Here is a 14973-nt window from a genome sequence, read left to right as displayed (position 1 = left end):
AAGACCATATCAAGTTCTAAGACTCAAGGTCTTATTGATAATTCCTGCTATGCATGTCTGGAATATTTTCAGTATCTCAAAGCTGATTCACAGATTACAAATAACTCAAATAAATATATGTAAAATAACTACCAGGGGCTTCAAACTGTTTAGCAGGGATGTACAGATACAAAGTATACTTATTTCTATAAAATGTTTTGTCACCATTTTTCTGGATTGCCTGACAAACCAGTTTGTGAAACAACAATCTCATGAAATAAGTACTTAAATGAATTGTTTTCAGGCCCTAAGTTTCTAGAAATTACTTCAAGCCCTGCACAGGGCTTTAGAAATGGGCTATAAAGAGCTCAAGGTAAGATTTCTTTTTGGAAGGAAAAATAAGTTCAAGAAAACTTGAAAACCACTAGTCTAGGTCATTTCAAAAGAACTCCATGTAAAGCTGGAAAAAATTTCATTCATATTCCACAAAGGAAGGTAATGGTACATAAATCATTTAAACAATCTGAGTCTCAATGTCTTAACTAAGAAAAAGGCAGAGATGGATCAAAAGATTTCTAAGTTCCCTACCAGTATTAAAATATTACACAGAATACAATGCAAATATTGATGAGAACCACCTTAGAAAGCAGCCTAAACATTATTCCAGATACTTAGGTAGACTGGGCTCAATTTTAATATAGTACAAAACTTAAATGATCCATAAAACCATCTCCTACACTGAAAGTATTTAAATTGGTGCAAATAAAGCAGATGGTGTGAGGTCTAATTCAGTCTTATTTCTATATCCCAACAATTTGGGGCACCTGGCTGACTCAGTTGGTAGAAAATGTGACTCTTGATCTCAGGGTCATGAGTTCAAACCCCGCATTAGATGCCGAGCTACTTAAAAAAAAATAAAATAAATATATACCAAAGAACTAAAATGAACTAGTCTTTGCTTCTGTAATTGTAAGAAGAAACAGGGGCACCTGGGTGGTTCCTCTGGTTACACATCCAACCTGCTCAGGTCATGATCTCATAGTTTGTGAGTTCGAGCCCCTAATTGGGCTCTCTGCTGTCAGTACAGAGCCCACTTCTGATCCTGTCACCCTTTCTTTCTGCCCCTTCCCTGCTTGCACTTTCAGGCTCTTTCAAAAATAAACATTAAAAAAAATAAACATAAAATGAACTAGAAGACTGCACATATTTTGTAAAACTTTACTCCATCATCACTTGACTAATAAGATCTCTGAATATATACCATTTTACATCTGGGTTAGTGAATAAACACCTGCATTATGGGTATGTGGTTAGGATATATAATGACAGGCCAGACTCTCTAGCAAACATCTGAAGGATAATCTGTAGGAAATTAATAAATAATGTGATTATAATAATCAATAAGAATTTAGTAATTAAGTGGCCTGAAATAGGTTAAATTACAATTTGAATAAACCAAAAGAAGATTGTTTTCCATTTATTTCAGATAAAGCTCCTTTACAAAAGTTTAAAAGAAAGAAGTTAGTTTTGTAGTTTAACCAAAAAAAAAAAAAAAAAAAAAAAAGGCAGAGGCTGGGGGCGGGAGGGCTGAACAGGCAGAGCACAGAGAACTTTTACAACAGTGAAAATACTCTATATGATACTGGAGTGATGGGTACATATTATACATCAATCCAAACCCACAAAATGTACAACTTAAGAGTGAACTCTAAGGTAAACTATGGATCTTGGGTGATTATGACTTGTCAATGTAGGTTCATCAATTTTAAGAAATGTACCACAATGATGGGGGATGTGGATAACAGGAGAGACTACGCATGGGTGGGAACAGAAGGCATACAGGAAATCTCTATACCATCCTCTTAATTTTGCCCTGAACCTAAAATTGCTCTAAAAAAAAATAATGTCTTGGGGCATCTGGGTAGTTAAGTTAAAGCATCCAAATCTTGATCTCAGCTCAGGTCTTGATCTCAGGGTTGTGGATTCAAACTCCACATTGGGCTCCAACCCCACGTTGGGTTCCACGCACAGCATGAAGCCTACTTAAAAAATAAAAAATAATTCAAAAATAATGTCTTAGGACGCACCTGGCTTGCTCAGTTGGTAAAGCATGCAACTCTTAATCTTAGGGTTTTGAGTTTGAGCCCCTTGTTCAGTGCAGAGATTATTTAAAAATAAAAATCTCAGGGGCACTTGGGTGGTGGCTCTGTCAGTTAAGTGTCTGACTCTTGATTTCAGCTCAGGTCATGATCTCACAGTTCTTGAGATCAAGCCCCATGCTGGACTCTACACTGACAGCAAGAAGCCTGCTTGGGATTCCCTCTCTCCTTCTTTCTCTCTCTGTCCCTCTCCCACTCTCTCACTCTCTCAGAATAAATAAGTAAGCTTAAAAAAAATCATGGAGGGGCACCTGGGTGGCTCAGTTGGTTAAGTGTCTGACTTTGGCTTAGGTCATGAGCTCCTGCCCATGCTCTGTCTCTCTCAAAGGTGAATAAACACTTAAAAAAAAAATCATCCAGATGCTCAAAAAAAAGAAAAAAAAAACAGTTAACCAGGTCAGAGGTAATGTAAAGATTTGAATTTTGTAGACATTTTAAGCTTATACACAAAGAAAAGATGGGGAAAATTATACATCAAAATATCAGCTGAGGTTTTTTTAGTGTGTAGGACTATGGATGATTTAAAAACTTGTTTTCTCGGGGCGCCTGGGTGACTCAGTCGGTTAAGCATCCGACTTCGGCTCGGGTCATGATCTCACGGTTCGTGGGTTCAAGCCCTGTGCTGGGCTCAGTGCTGACAGCTCAGAGGCTGGAGCCTGCTTCAGATTCTGTGTCTTCCTCTCTCTCTGCCCCTCCCTTGCTCATGCTCTCTCTCCTTCTCTCTCCCAAAAATAAAATAAAAACATAAAAAAAATTAAAAACTTGTTTTCTCTAGTTTTTCCAAATTTTCTTTAATAAATACATACTTTTGTAATAAAACAATAAATACTATTATAACTTTTTTTTTTAGATGTTTATTTATTTTTGAGAGAGAGAGTCACAGTGTGAGCAGGGGAGGGACAGAAACAGAGGGAGACACAGAATCTGAAGTAGGATCCAGGCTCTGAGCTGTTAGCACAGAGCCCGATGGAGGGCTCGAACTCATGAACCATGAAATCATGACCTGAGCCGAAGCTGGACGCTTAATCGACTGAGCCACCCAGGTGCCCTGACAATAAATATTATTAAAAAGATAAAATCCTATCCTCTGGAAGAAAAAAAATACTCAAATCCTATAAATAGCTAAAATTCATAGGCCTAGCCATCCCAAGTATTCGTTTTTATCACTTCAAGTTCTGAGAAACATTCTCTGTTTTCTTTTCAATTCATAAACAGAAATTATATGCACATATTTAAAGCCATACTAAAATGCTTTGTGGTGAAAAACAGGCTTTCAGTAAACACACATATGCTCTGAATAAACAAATGTGATTTTAAGGGGTGGGAAAAAGACATGTTTTATAAAGCTGGCCAGATTAATGTGTTATACAGGTCAAAGAGTTCTAGAGTTGTGATTTTAAAATTTATGTACAAGCAAACAGCCTTTTTCTCTACCTATTGAAAGTTGAGTGCTATTTATAACTTGGATCATAATGTTGTCCGGATGCTGTAAAACTACAGTGATAGGATTCTAAATGTTAACCCTCTGGAAGCACTTGATTCATCAAAGAGACGTGGGCCATTCAGAAAGTTTTGGTCATGACTGTTTAGCAAAAAAAGTGACAACTTGGAGGGGACCCTCAGACATAAAATAGGAACTCAATAGGCAATACAAAATATAAAGAAAAAAATAAATAAAGAAATCAGGAATCACTTTCTAGCTCTTAGTAAGGAGCTGATCTGATGCAGACAAGCTTCTGGGAAAGGTGACATCTTCTATGATGGGCACAAGATGTCTTAACGTAAGTGTCTTAAGCCAGATGTTAACAGTATGTGTAGAAACTGAGTACCTTTAGCAAAGGATGGAGCCAATGTATTTTAGGAGTTGAAAAGCAAGTCAGAGTAAATGTAAGATTTCTAAGATTCCAAAGCCAGAAGCCTTCAGGAGAAAGTGTAAGGTGGCTGCTAGACAGTGGAGAAGTTTGTTTAAGAAGAATGTTTAAGGTCCACATAGGAAAGCAGTATCTTCATTCTAGAAGATAAATCCATGGGCAGGACTGGCAGGACCCAAGTAAGGTAGTTAGAGATCACATCAAAGCCTGTGTACAAAGGGTATCCTTGGGTATGAATGAGAAGCAGGAATTAAGAGAAGAGAACTGGCAATGATGCCAAACCTAAATCTGACTCATGGCAGCTGAGTAAGTAACTTAACTAGCATTTCTCTAGAATCTCAGCTTTCAGATTTAATACAAAAAGGAACGAGGACTGTATGCCCTATAAGCAAAAGGCTAGTTAAGATTTCCTAGAGCTATACCTTTGTTAAAGAACCTGTATTCTGATATCCACTTTTAAATGTTTTTGTATTTTCCTAGATTGGACTCTTTTTGAAATAACTAATGGCGGCAATAAGAATTTCTGTATACCCAATCACGACCTAAAGGTGAGTCCAGACAACTTCTGACTATGGACTCCCCACACCTCAGAAAAATCTGAAGAAAGTGGTAGAAAGAGAAGTCAAGAAGGAAAGCCAGGGAGGATTTTATATACCAATTCTTCCCTATTTGGGAGATTGCTGGAATATAAGCCAAAGATCCTCATCAAATATAATATTGAAAAATTATTCTTTCAGTTAGTCATTCACAAATTGAGTTGATTAACAAAACTACCAGGGGACTTTTAAAAACATGTAGAATCCCAGACTCCCATTCCCTGAGACTCTTGGGGTAAGGCCCAGGAAGCCACATTCTTAAAAAAAGTAATAAAAAAAAAAAAAAAAAAAAAAATCAGATCATCAGGTGCCACTACCGATTAGCAAAATATGTCACTAGAAACCTAAAATCAAAATCTTAAAAAAAAAATTTTTTTTTTAACGTTTATTTATTTTTGAGACCGAGAGAGACACAGCATGAACGGGGGAGGGGCAGAGAGAGAAGGAGACACAGAATCGGAAGCAAGCTCCAGGCTCTGAGCCATCAGCCCAGAGCCCGACGCAGGGCTCGAACTCGCGGACCGCGAGATCGTGACCTGAGCTGAAGTTGGACGCTTAACCGACTGAGCCACCCAGGCGCCCCTCAAAATCTTAATTAAAGAGAGGATTCCCAAAACATCCAAATAAGCTGGTATCTCAATAGTTTCCTGGCCTGTGGCAGATTAACACAGCGAACCTTGAAAGAATCTAATTTTCTGGGTAAACTCCAGGCATTACCACTGCTCCAAATACACACTGCTAGAACTCCAAACTACCACTTCGTTGAGGATCTTGCCCAAATTTTGTACGACATCTATGAGATCCATATTCTAACCAAGATCAGAGGTAGGAAGTTTATGGTAGACAGTACAATGAAGAGCACAAATGGCAATTGTTAGCTGTGCTCTACAATTTACTTCAGTTATCTCTTCTAATTTATTTGCTTTTGAAACCTTATTTGTTTCAGGATCCATTTCTTATTTTCATTTCAAATTACATTCGGAACTGAGACTCTTTTATTTAAAGAGAGTTCTTCATCAAATCATGCTCCTATTAAGAATTTTCAGTGGTTTCTCCTTACTTTAGAATAAAAAACCTCATATTCATTGAATTAACATTCAAAGACCTTTGCACTATTATTCCAATCTACCTTACAAGTTGTTTCTCTGTTCTTTTTTTAATGTTTATTTCTGAGAGAGAGAGAGAAAGAGCACAAACAGGGGAGGGACAGAGACAGAGAGGGAGACACAGAATCCAAAACAGGCTCCAGGCTCTGAGCTGTCAGCACAGAGCCTGACGTGGGGCTCGAACTCAGGACAGTGAGATCATGACCTGAGCCGAAGTTGGATGCTTAACCGACTGAGCCACCCAGCCCTTCTGACTACTTTTGAATATGTAAGACCACTTCGCTCTGGCTGCACTAACTCATTACTTCTCCTTTAAAAATATCATATCCAGGGGCACCTGGTGGCTGTTGGTTGAGCATCCGACTTTGGCTCAGATCATGATCTCCTGGATCTCATGAGTCTGAGCCTCATATAGGTAAAAACAAACAAACAAACAAACAAACAACAACAACAAAAAACCCAGAAAACAATCCACAAGCCCTGCACCAGCCTTGCTACCATCAGCCCAGAACCTGCTTTGGATCCTCTGTCCCTCTCTCTCTGCCCCTCCACCTCGACCCCCTCAAAGATAAATAAACATACAAAAATAAAAATACCACATTCATTATTTCTATGCATTTGTTCCTTCCTAAAAATATTCTCTTGTTTCCTCTGAGCCAATTCAAATCCTACTTATTTCTAGGGCTCAGTTCAAATCCTACACCTTTTTCATGAAGCTCTCTCTCATCACTGTAGTCCTCAGGGAACTTTTATGCTGTATTCTTATGTATTCCATGTGTTTGTACTATTTATATATCACTTTAAAGCACACCATCTTCTCTTGATGGCTGTATGTGCAATTTTCCTCTCCCAAAAAGACTTTATAATGTGTTAACGCCCCCTATACTCACAGCAGAAACTTAATACTTTCTTGACTGACTTCTGAAAACACTGACAACTAATCTAGAAGAGTTTTCCCCCTTCCTTCTGGCTTTACAATCATGGGGAAAAGAGTGTTAGGAGCAAAATGGATCAACTGAGACTCTGCTACTTTTGTACTTGAGAAGAAAAGAGATCTCTAAAATAACTTATTTTTCTCTTACCGTTAAATATCTGCTAAAAAAAAAAAAAAAATCTATGTTCAGAAAGGAATTCTATATTCATCAGAAGAGGTAGTAACTTCTACATGTCCTAAAAATATTAAATATGGAGTGATCACCTTCCCCATGACCACTAACATTAAAAATGATTCACAATCCTTTTAATTACAAATTGTTTTAATATATTTATTGTCCACATCCTATATACATGTTCCCCTAAAAGTATACCGTCTTAGGTAGTTTAGAAAACAAAGGCTGTGTTTACAGGCATTTGCTTGAGATACTACACGAAACTGGGTGCTTAATTTTTATGTGAAAAACTAATCTTGCCTGAACCCACTCTACACAGTGAGTTAGAGCTCCCTGTAATATGCTCACATGATATTCTGCACTGCCTCTGAGAGCACAGAGCACAACAGTAATAATTATGCAATAACCTGACTAATGTCTATCTCTTCACTAAACTATACATTTCATTAGGGCACAGACTTGTCCTTGCTCTCCTATATTCCTGGTGCCCAGCATGTGCCTAGCATACAAAAGGCACTTAATGAAAATTTGTTGAATGAATTAATAAACTACAGCAGATGTCCATTGGTGGGGGAGACTGGATGGGCAACACGTAACCCATACAACTGGTGAAAAGATGACAGAGTTGTGACTCCTGTAAATTCAGAAGTAGAGGAGGTTAAAGAGGTACAGATGCGAAGAAAAATCATACTGCCTTTAAAACACTCTGAGAGGTTGTCACAACACAGAGGTGAAAGCAGACTTCAAAAAGGACATAATTCCCATGACAAACAGATGTGAAGTATCAAAGTCACAGAACTGCCCTGGGACTTTAACGGAGGCTTAGCATGAAAGGAGGCGTAACTACCTCCCCCCACCAACTACGCAGGATTGACAAAACAGCGCAGTGGGGAGGGAGATACGTACTGGGTGAATGTCTGCTGAGCTCCAGCTCTGGTCTCTCCAGGCTGCTCTGAAAGTCAGGAGGCAGCAGGGAAGCCACTCCCTCAGGATGGATCATCTCGTCCTCCGACTCAGCTGAAGCTTCTGCAAAGCACAGATTGGGTCGGGGCAGGGAGGGAGTGAAGGGCTCAGCATGTGGGAATATGTAGAGGAGCGAAGGAGATCAGGCAAAGTCACGGGACACAAGAGTACATACTAAAGAGAGCACTGTACACAGAGAAAAAACTCCCTGGGATTAAGATCTACCTCATTTAAAGGGCAGCTTAATTTACTTATAATTCTTCCTGTTGGCAGGAATCCTTTTCTAACAGTCAAATTAAGTGTCTTCTTCCCTGACAAAAAGTAAATAACAACTCACTTGGCTTAACTACCAAAGCAAGTAAGTAGCAGTTTCAGCCTGACTTACTCCTGAAATTGCCTACTTAAACAGGCCTATCTATTCAGTGACAGGAATAAGAATGAAGAACTCCTTGAAAGAAGTGACAGTCTGGGCTTACCTTCAAGTTCTGCAGCTTCTCGGGCTTCACGTTCCAGACGCTGCCTAAGTAGCTCCTGCTGCTTTTCCAGATACTGCTTTATGAAACTGTTCTGGCTCATTTCCTCGCCAATCTGTGTAGAAGACATGGAAAAAGAAAGTCGAGGAAAGCAAACCAGGAAAACACAAGGAAGAAAATTCCATGGAGCAAAAGTCTACTCCTTATATTTGAACCCAAGAAAGATAATCAAAATGTTGGAAGGCCCTTTTCTAATTATGGTGAGGACCAAAATAAATAACCCTATGATTCAGAAAAGATGGCAAAAAGAGGAACTGCACATAATTTCTTATCCTGAATATTTAGTTCCCAACCAGAGTGATGCCCAAATTAAAATAAAAATTCCTGCAAAATTATGTTTTAATCCAAATTTTAATCTAAAATGTTATTTAAAGATAATCTAAATTTTCTTTTTAGTAATATCAAGAACTGAAAGGAAAAAATACAAGTTCCTACTAGGTCATTTTTTGGTTGATAAAAAAAGGTAAATCTCCACCTATCCAGGGATCATTTTGTTAAACAACTCCAAAATTTACATACGGCACTTAAACTATGTAAGAGATTAAGAAAAGGGATGTCTATTCATCATTTAAACAGAGTTTTAACTTCCTTTTTCTTTGGGTGGGGATAAAACCTTGGTAACAACATTAAAATCCAGGAGCTTAATCCCTTTTCCCATTTTTTCCTGTAACACAGAGTCCCACATCACTCTTCTGTCACAAGTCCTTCCCAGAACCTTCTTGCTTAGCAAGTCCTACTAGAATGCCAAAAAAGGGAAAAAATCTGAATATTGTTTGTTTTTAGTCATCTTTCCTAAGCATGGTAAATGTTTACTCTCACTTAAAGTAGAGATGCATCTCTTGGTACTCAATGAACATTGATAAAGTGTGGGTTGCATTTATTAGAGAACGTACAGATTTACTGCAAAAATCCTATGTTAATAAAGCAAAGCTTCAAAGACTAAAACGCAATGAACAAATGGAATATAATCATAAACTGATTAACTCATGTAGTTTCTTACACTTATACTTAACTAAACTTCCATAAACAGACTAGATTATGACATAGCTTAATGAAGTGGTAACAAGGGACTAGGAAGGCTCTCTTGTTTTTCCATAGTATCTTGGGACTTCACCTAGTACTGGAGCTGCACAACACTGCACTAACAAAGACCTAGATTTTTCCTTTAAGTACATAACATACTATAATGAGGGGATTTTAAAAGCTGAAAAGAATCTTATGAAATTGCAGTCTAAGAATTTTATTTTTTTAAACTGTGGAATTGTTTCTTCTAAAAAAAATCTTACACTGAAACTCAATATGTAAGACAGATAAAAGAAGATCGAATTTAGTTAGGTGGGGAATATGAGCACCTGCCCACTTGGGAAGAAGGTTATCTTCCCCAGAAATCCCCCAAAAGCAGGTCTACAAAACTAAAATAGAGCAGTTATAAAACTATGGATATAGTCCAACCTTTTCTAATATTATACATAGAAACTGTGGAATCCAAGGCATCCAAAGGTTAAGTTTCTTGCCCTAAGTAACAGAGTAATTAATGATATTTACAAGTAAGTGCACAGTTAGCATTAACACTAGTAATGGTGGATGATTTCCAAAGGATTGAATTCTTGGAAAATCTATGTCAACACAAGAATTCTTCTTGATCAGCAAGTATCATCCTACACTGCCCTATTGACTGTCTACTTCATGTCTTCATTCAAAGACATCAACTACTTTTTCCAAATCAATGGCAAATGAATGGCTCCAGATTCTTGTACTACACTTAATCAATTGGAACCACATCTTTTTGCACACACCATTGCAAGTATCAGAAATTAACTAATAGCTCTTCTAATTCTGTTTCTGAATTTTTTTATTAGAATTCAACTGATCTGGTATGAGGACTTTTCCAACTCAGGGAATTCAGAAAAATACTGGTGAGGAATTAACCATCAAATATACATCATTATGTCCTTCCATATGTCTGTGCATCCAAAGAGCCCACCCTATCTAATAAATCTTTTTTCTTACCTGGGAATTTGGCTGGAATGCAGCATGGGGTGTTGAGTGTTTCTGCAAATTTTCTAGCATTAGAGCCTGGTATAGAGAATGGCAAAAGTCAGAAACTTGGGGGAAAAAACCCACCACTCCCCAATCTCTTCATTGAATGCAATGACTAACCATACACACTTAAACTGTACTCCTTTTCCAGGAACCTAAAAGCCCTTTACTAATACTGTTCTTACTCATCTTCAGAAGACCCTTGAAAGTAGCCATGGTTACTGCTCCCAAATGTACAAATGTAAAATGCAGGCACATGAAGAAAATGAGTGACCTGGCTATGTAATAAAATCAGTGACAGTGACAGAACCAGTACTACAATCTCTATTATCTTCTGCACTTCTGACTAATGTCCCTTCTAAATCTGGCCATGCAGGTAAAATGACTTCAAATACTCAAGTCAGCTTCAAATACAGGAAACCAACATGGGGCTGCTGGTTTTGGCTTGACTGAATTACTTGGTCAGTTACCCAGGGCTAGATGTACTTGAGTGAATTTGTATTGTTTCCAACAGAGTGGCACCTAGATTTATCAAGTCTATAAAAATTTCAAAAAGGAGGCTATAGAACAAAATGACCACAGACTCTAAACTGTGGCTGACCCAATCCACACACACGAAACCGTCAGCTCTGTACAGGCAGGCAACGGTCTGTCAATTTAACCCTTGAGCCAACTCAGCCCTAATGGGTACTACACACCATGTATCCTAACTAACCCCAATTAAAACCATGACATCCTCACACTGCCTCCGTTTACACCAAATCTATACACACAAATCCATCCACCTCATGACGATCCCACCCTACTCAAATCGATTCAAAACCCCCAACATATAACAACCTGCCCCACCTCTCTCACCAATATTCACCAAACTCTTATCCACCCAAATTGCTTCTGGATAAATCATACACCCCTCTACAACCGAGTCCCTTCAAGTCAAGGTCTCTCTTCATCTCACCTCCTAATCAGGTAGGCATTTTACCCTATCCCAATCCTATTCCTCCGGATACCGACACCAGCCCCATTAACCCCTCCGCCCAACTATACCCCTAACTCTGACCCAGCCCAATTCGCCCCCCTCAGGCCAGCAACGCCGGTGGTAGTGGTGGGATTTAACTCCTTCTGCAGCGCATGCGCCGAAACCACAGACACAAACAAGGAGGGGGTGGGGGAAGGAGGAAGGAGCTTAAGACACTCCGGGAGAGTAGCGCGCACCCTCCCATTTTGGGCTCGCGCCGCTGCCGTTAAGGCGGGAACCGGCGCTGTCTCTATTCCAGCGCGAGCCTCACCAACCACCGTGCGCGCGGTTCCGGAGGCTCGCGCTGGCGGCCTGAGCGAGCTCGCGCGGAGCCCGGACACTGCGCCTGCGCCGCGGCAGAGACTCGTCTCTACCGGGTCCGCTCCCCTCCGACACCCCGGCAACGCCGTCTTCTCACCCCTTTGAGCCGCTTGACCAGGGCACTCTTCTGCCCGCTCTTGGCTAGGCCTCGCTGCTCCAGTGCGGCCTTCAGGTCGGTCACCCGCAGCGCCTGAAGAGGCTTCCCGTCCAGAGTCACCTCCTCCAGCTCCGCCATCTTGCGTGAGGTACTCGGGTCCGTCCCGACGGCTTCGGGCATCTTCGGTAATTTCCGCCAACGCCCTTCGAACGTACCGAGCTGACCCCGCCCACTGCCATAGTCAACCCCTCGATTACCACTCAGAACTCCTCGGGTTCCTCCGGAATTGCTCGGGTATTTCCGTCTCAACATCGGCACCAATCAGTTCTTCCCATCCTCCCAGCCTCTCCGCCTTCCTCACGCTGCCTTCAGAACTCGGTTATCTTCGTCTTACCGAGGCTTTGAATCGAATGTACTCGGAAGCCCTCGACTCTGGCCTAACCAAAATCGGAGTTAGTCGGCTGTCTCCGAACCTAAGACTGAGGCGCTGAGGCGCTTGGGTTTTTGGGGCTGCTCCGGGACCGGAAGTGCGTGGGCTGCCGGGCTGGCCCTGCTTATGGTTTTCAGGAAACATGGAAGCGGCGGCGACAGTTGGGGTTTAAGCACTTTGTGACGGTCTCCAGGTGCCCTGTGACAGGAAAGGGGAGGTAAGCGGGGTAGAAGTCCCTCCCTGGGCCGGGTCAGACTCGGTGTTTGCGGGCTACCCTAGTAGGGCACACTTCCCGCTCTCCTACCGGTATAGCTGCCGCCTCCCGATATCTGAATCCCCGCCACTCCCATCTAAGGCTACGTTGCTCTTTGGGATCTTAGAATGCCAGGCTCCGTGGCCTCCAAAGTGGGCAAGTGGCGGCACCGTGTTTTTGGGCCCAGACTGTGAACTAATTCAAAATTATTGAACTTGAGTTTGCTGTGGAGGCCATGTCGCAAGACTAGGCAAAAGTTTCTCCTTTCCCCGAGTAAGAATAAAGTTCCTTTAGGAGGGATTGCTTCTTGGAGGAGCTCTGTGAAAAAGGCAACCTCCCTGTACTGTTTGGGTACTGAACTGATGTTAATTGCTTACGGATTCTTCTCTTTGTCACTACAAATACTCCAACCTGCCGCAGAAGAAACACAAACAGTAAAATGGGTCATAGACAAGTAGTTTAAAGTTTTCATTGTTAGACATTCAAACTGTGGAACTCAAACTATTCAAGTCGACTGACCTTCCATTTGCATTACTGATGCAAATCAATGACAGGGCATCAATAGGTATTATATATTAAACCTTAAGGAAAATGTTCAAAGACATAAATTGTCATACATCTCCAGCAGTATAATACTTGTTACACTCCTAAGTCATCAAACCAACTAGACTTTTTTCAGTCTTGAATAAACACGTGGCTTCTATTTTTTCCTTTCTGTGTTATCTTATTTTGGGTGAGGCACGCTCACTTACTTTGCTCTTTAATTTTTCCTGGTGCTTTAACAGGAAATATAAGGAAGTAATGGATGTTATGAAGCTCTTGGCATATCTCAGAGGCTATGTACACGTTACAAAGAAGACTTATCATATATGATTTTCACCATTGATAGCTCTGTGATTATTAGCAGCTAGGCCCTCACCAGCTGCATGTACTAGATTAAAAAAATATGTACCTTTTTTCATTTTAAGGAAGATGAGGTGGACCAACATTATCATTTTTCTTTACTCAACCTGGAACATAGAAGTAGGCCAGAGAGAGTGGACAATAAATGTGTTGGTTATTTTTAGATTCTTTATAAGAATAATGGAGAGAAGCAGTGGTTGGGGAGGCTAATGGGTTTGAAAGGGAGGGAGGTTGGCAAATATGAAGTTATTTTGGGGTGACTTCTCTAAGGTAGTTGGAGAATAACCTATGTGAAGTACCCTGTTGTTTTCTTGTAAATTGAATTGGTGAAAAATAACTTTATCCGTAGATGGTGATTTTTGGTAAGATTCTTTGTTGGGAAGTTGTATTTTGGTTGCCCTATCTAGAGAGTATATAACAGTGCTTTTATGTTTCAGGATGCCACTGGAATCATCTTCCTCTTCGATGCCACTATCCTTCCCTACTCCCTTACCCTCAGTACCAGACAGTATTACTAACTCTTCCCCACCCCCAATGTCTTACATCACTTCCCAGGAGATGAAGTGTATTCTTCACTGGTTTGCCAGTTGGTCAGGTCCCCAGCGTGAACGTTTCCTACAGGACCTGGTAGCTAAGGCAGTGCCGGGAAAATTACAGCCACTGCTGGAAGGTCTGGAGCAGCTTAGTGTGTCTGGAGCAAACCGACCGCCTTGTATCTTTGAGTGTCAGCTACGTCTTTGGGATCAGTGGTTTCGAGGTTGGGCTGAGCAGGAGCGCAACGAATTTGTCAGGCAGCTGGAGGTCAGTGAGCCAGACTTCGTGGCAAAGTTTTACCAAGCAGTGGCTGCTACAGCTGGTAAAGATTGATGGGCTTTAAAATCAAAGAAGATAATCATATCTGATGGAGCTGCAACTTTACAGTGAGAACTTCAAATATGTCACTTAACAGTCTAGGGATGGTATCCTGATCAACTGACTGACCTTGTTGACCAGGACAGGCTTGGTTATTTCAACTTTAATAGCCTATCAACTGGACTCCCAGCAGAAATGTTTTCCATCTAAGTAAATTCAGATCAGTCAGCCTCCTAGCTTGCTCCTTTCTACATGTCAAACCCTCAAGAACTCAATGGCTTCTTTTGCGAGTATAACCAAAAGGAACCTACATATTCTATAACTCAAGCCTACTGCTGGCCCATGAGGCTATAAAGTAGAGCCTTCCTGCTCCAGAAACAGGAGAGAAGGACGATAAAAGGTCACGTTTTTATAGTTTAACTGGATTCAGATGGCTGATTTCACCACTCTTACCAGATTCTGGCATAATTGTGTGACATCCCAACTAAGCTTCCCTAGTGATGATTTTGTAAAAGTATGTAAAAATCAGGAGAGGGAGATAATTGTTACTCCTTCCATGCTGATGTTTGTTTGAATCCAAATAGCAATGGCTTTTTCTAAAGCATATTGTGATATCCTTGGAGCTGGTAACAAATACCTGTTCTGTAAGTTTGCTCTCCAATATGAAAACAAGTGACACTCTTTATAGGTTGAAGTGTTTATTTTTTGTATCAAAATAAAGAATCTTCAGAACCATAAGTCTC

The 14973-nt window shown here is 40.6% G+C and overlaps 2 protein-coding genes across 10 annotated transcripts in view; one reads left to right on the top strand and one right to left on the bottom strand.

Annotated features, from left to right (window-relative positions):
- The window catches only part of ACIN1 (apoptotic chromatin condensation inducer 1), a 34002-nt gene extending 21883 nt beyond the window's left edge, over positions 1–12119 (bottom strand). For 6 of the 7 annotated variants that reach the window (XM_025918691.2, XM_086710131.1, XM_086710130.1 and 3 more), the window contains exons 1-4: positions 11793–12119; positions 10327–10392; positions 8260–8371; positions 7727–7846 (exon numbers count right to left, since the gene is read on the bottom strand). In XM_025918691.2, the coding sequence (XP_025774476.1) occupies positions 7727–7846; positions 8260–8371; positions 10327–10392; positions 11793–12104 (610 nt within the window). In that variant the 5' untranslated portion in view covers positions 12105–12119. The remainder of the gene's footprint in view (positions 1–7726; positions 7847–8259; positions 8372–10326; positions 10393–11792) is intronic. The other variant, XM_025918693.2, reaches the window with a different exon arrangement.
- On the top strand, positions 11867–14968 carry CB3H14orf119 (chromosome B3 C14orf119 homolog). Of its 3 annotated transcripts, none has more exons than XM_086710139.1 (2): positions 11867–11977; positions 13816–14968. In XM_086710139.1, the coding sequence occupies exon 2, from the start codon at positions 13817–13819 to the stop codon at positions 14243–14245; it is 429 nt and encodes a 142-aa protein (XP_086566265.1). In that variant the 5' UTR covers positions 11867–11977; position 13816; the 3' UTR covers positions 14246–14968. The 3 variants fall into 3 exon arrangements, with proteins under 3 accessions (XP_086566265.1, XP_025774678.1, XP_086566266.1); XM_025918893.2 differs by lacking the exon at positions 11867–11977 and adding an exon at positions 12138–12439; XM_086710140.1 differs by lacking the exon at positions 11867–11977 and adding an exon at positions 12477–13040.
- Positions 14969–14973: the final 5 nt, after the last annotated feature.

This window comes from Puma concolor, chromosome B3 (assembly GCF_028749965.1).
Source record: "Puma concolor isolate L17-30 chromosome B3, mPumCon1.1.hap2, whole genome shotgun sequence".
Classification (NCBI taxonomy): Eukaryota; Metazoa; Chordata; class Mammalia; order Carnivora; family Felidae; genus Puma; species Puma concolor.
Note: the sequence above shows the minus strand (reverse complement) of the source record. Positions and strands in the feature narration are given on the sequence as shown.

What these genes read in the sequence shown, in the direction of transcription:
- CB3H14orf119 (XM_086710139.1), top strand. Translation starts at nt 13,817, where the DNA reads ATGCCACTGGAATCATCTTCCTCTTCGATGCCACTATCCTTCCCTACT.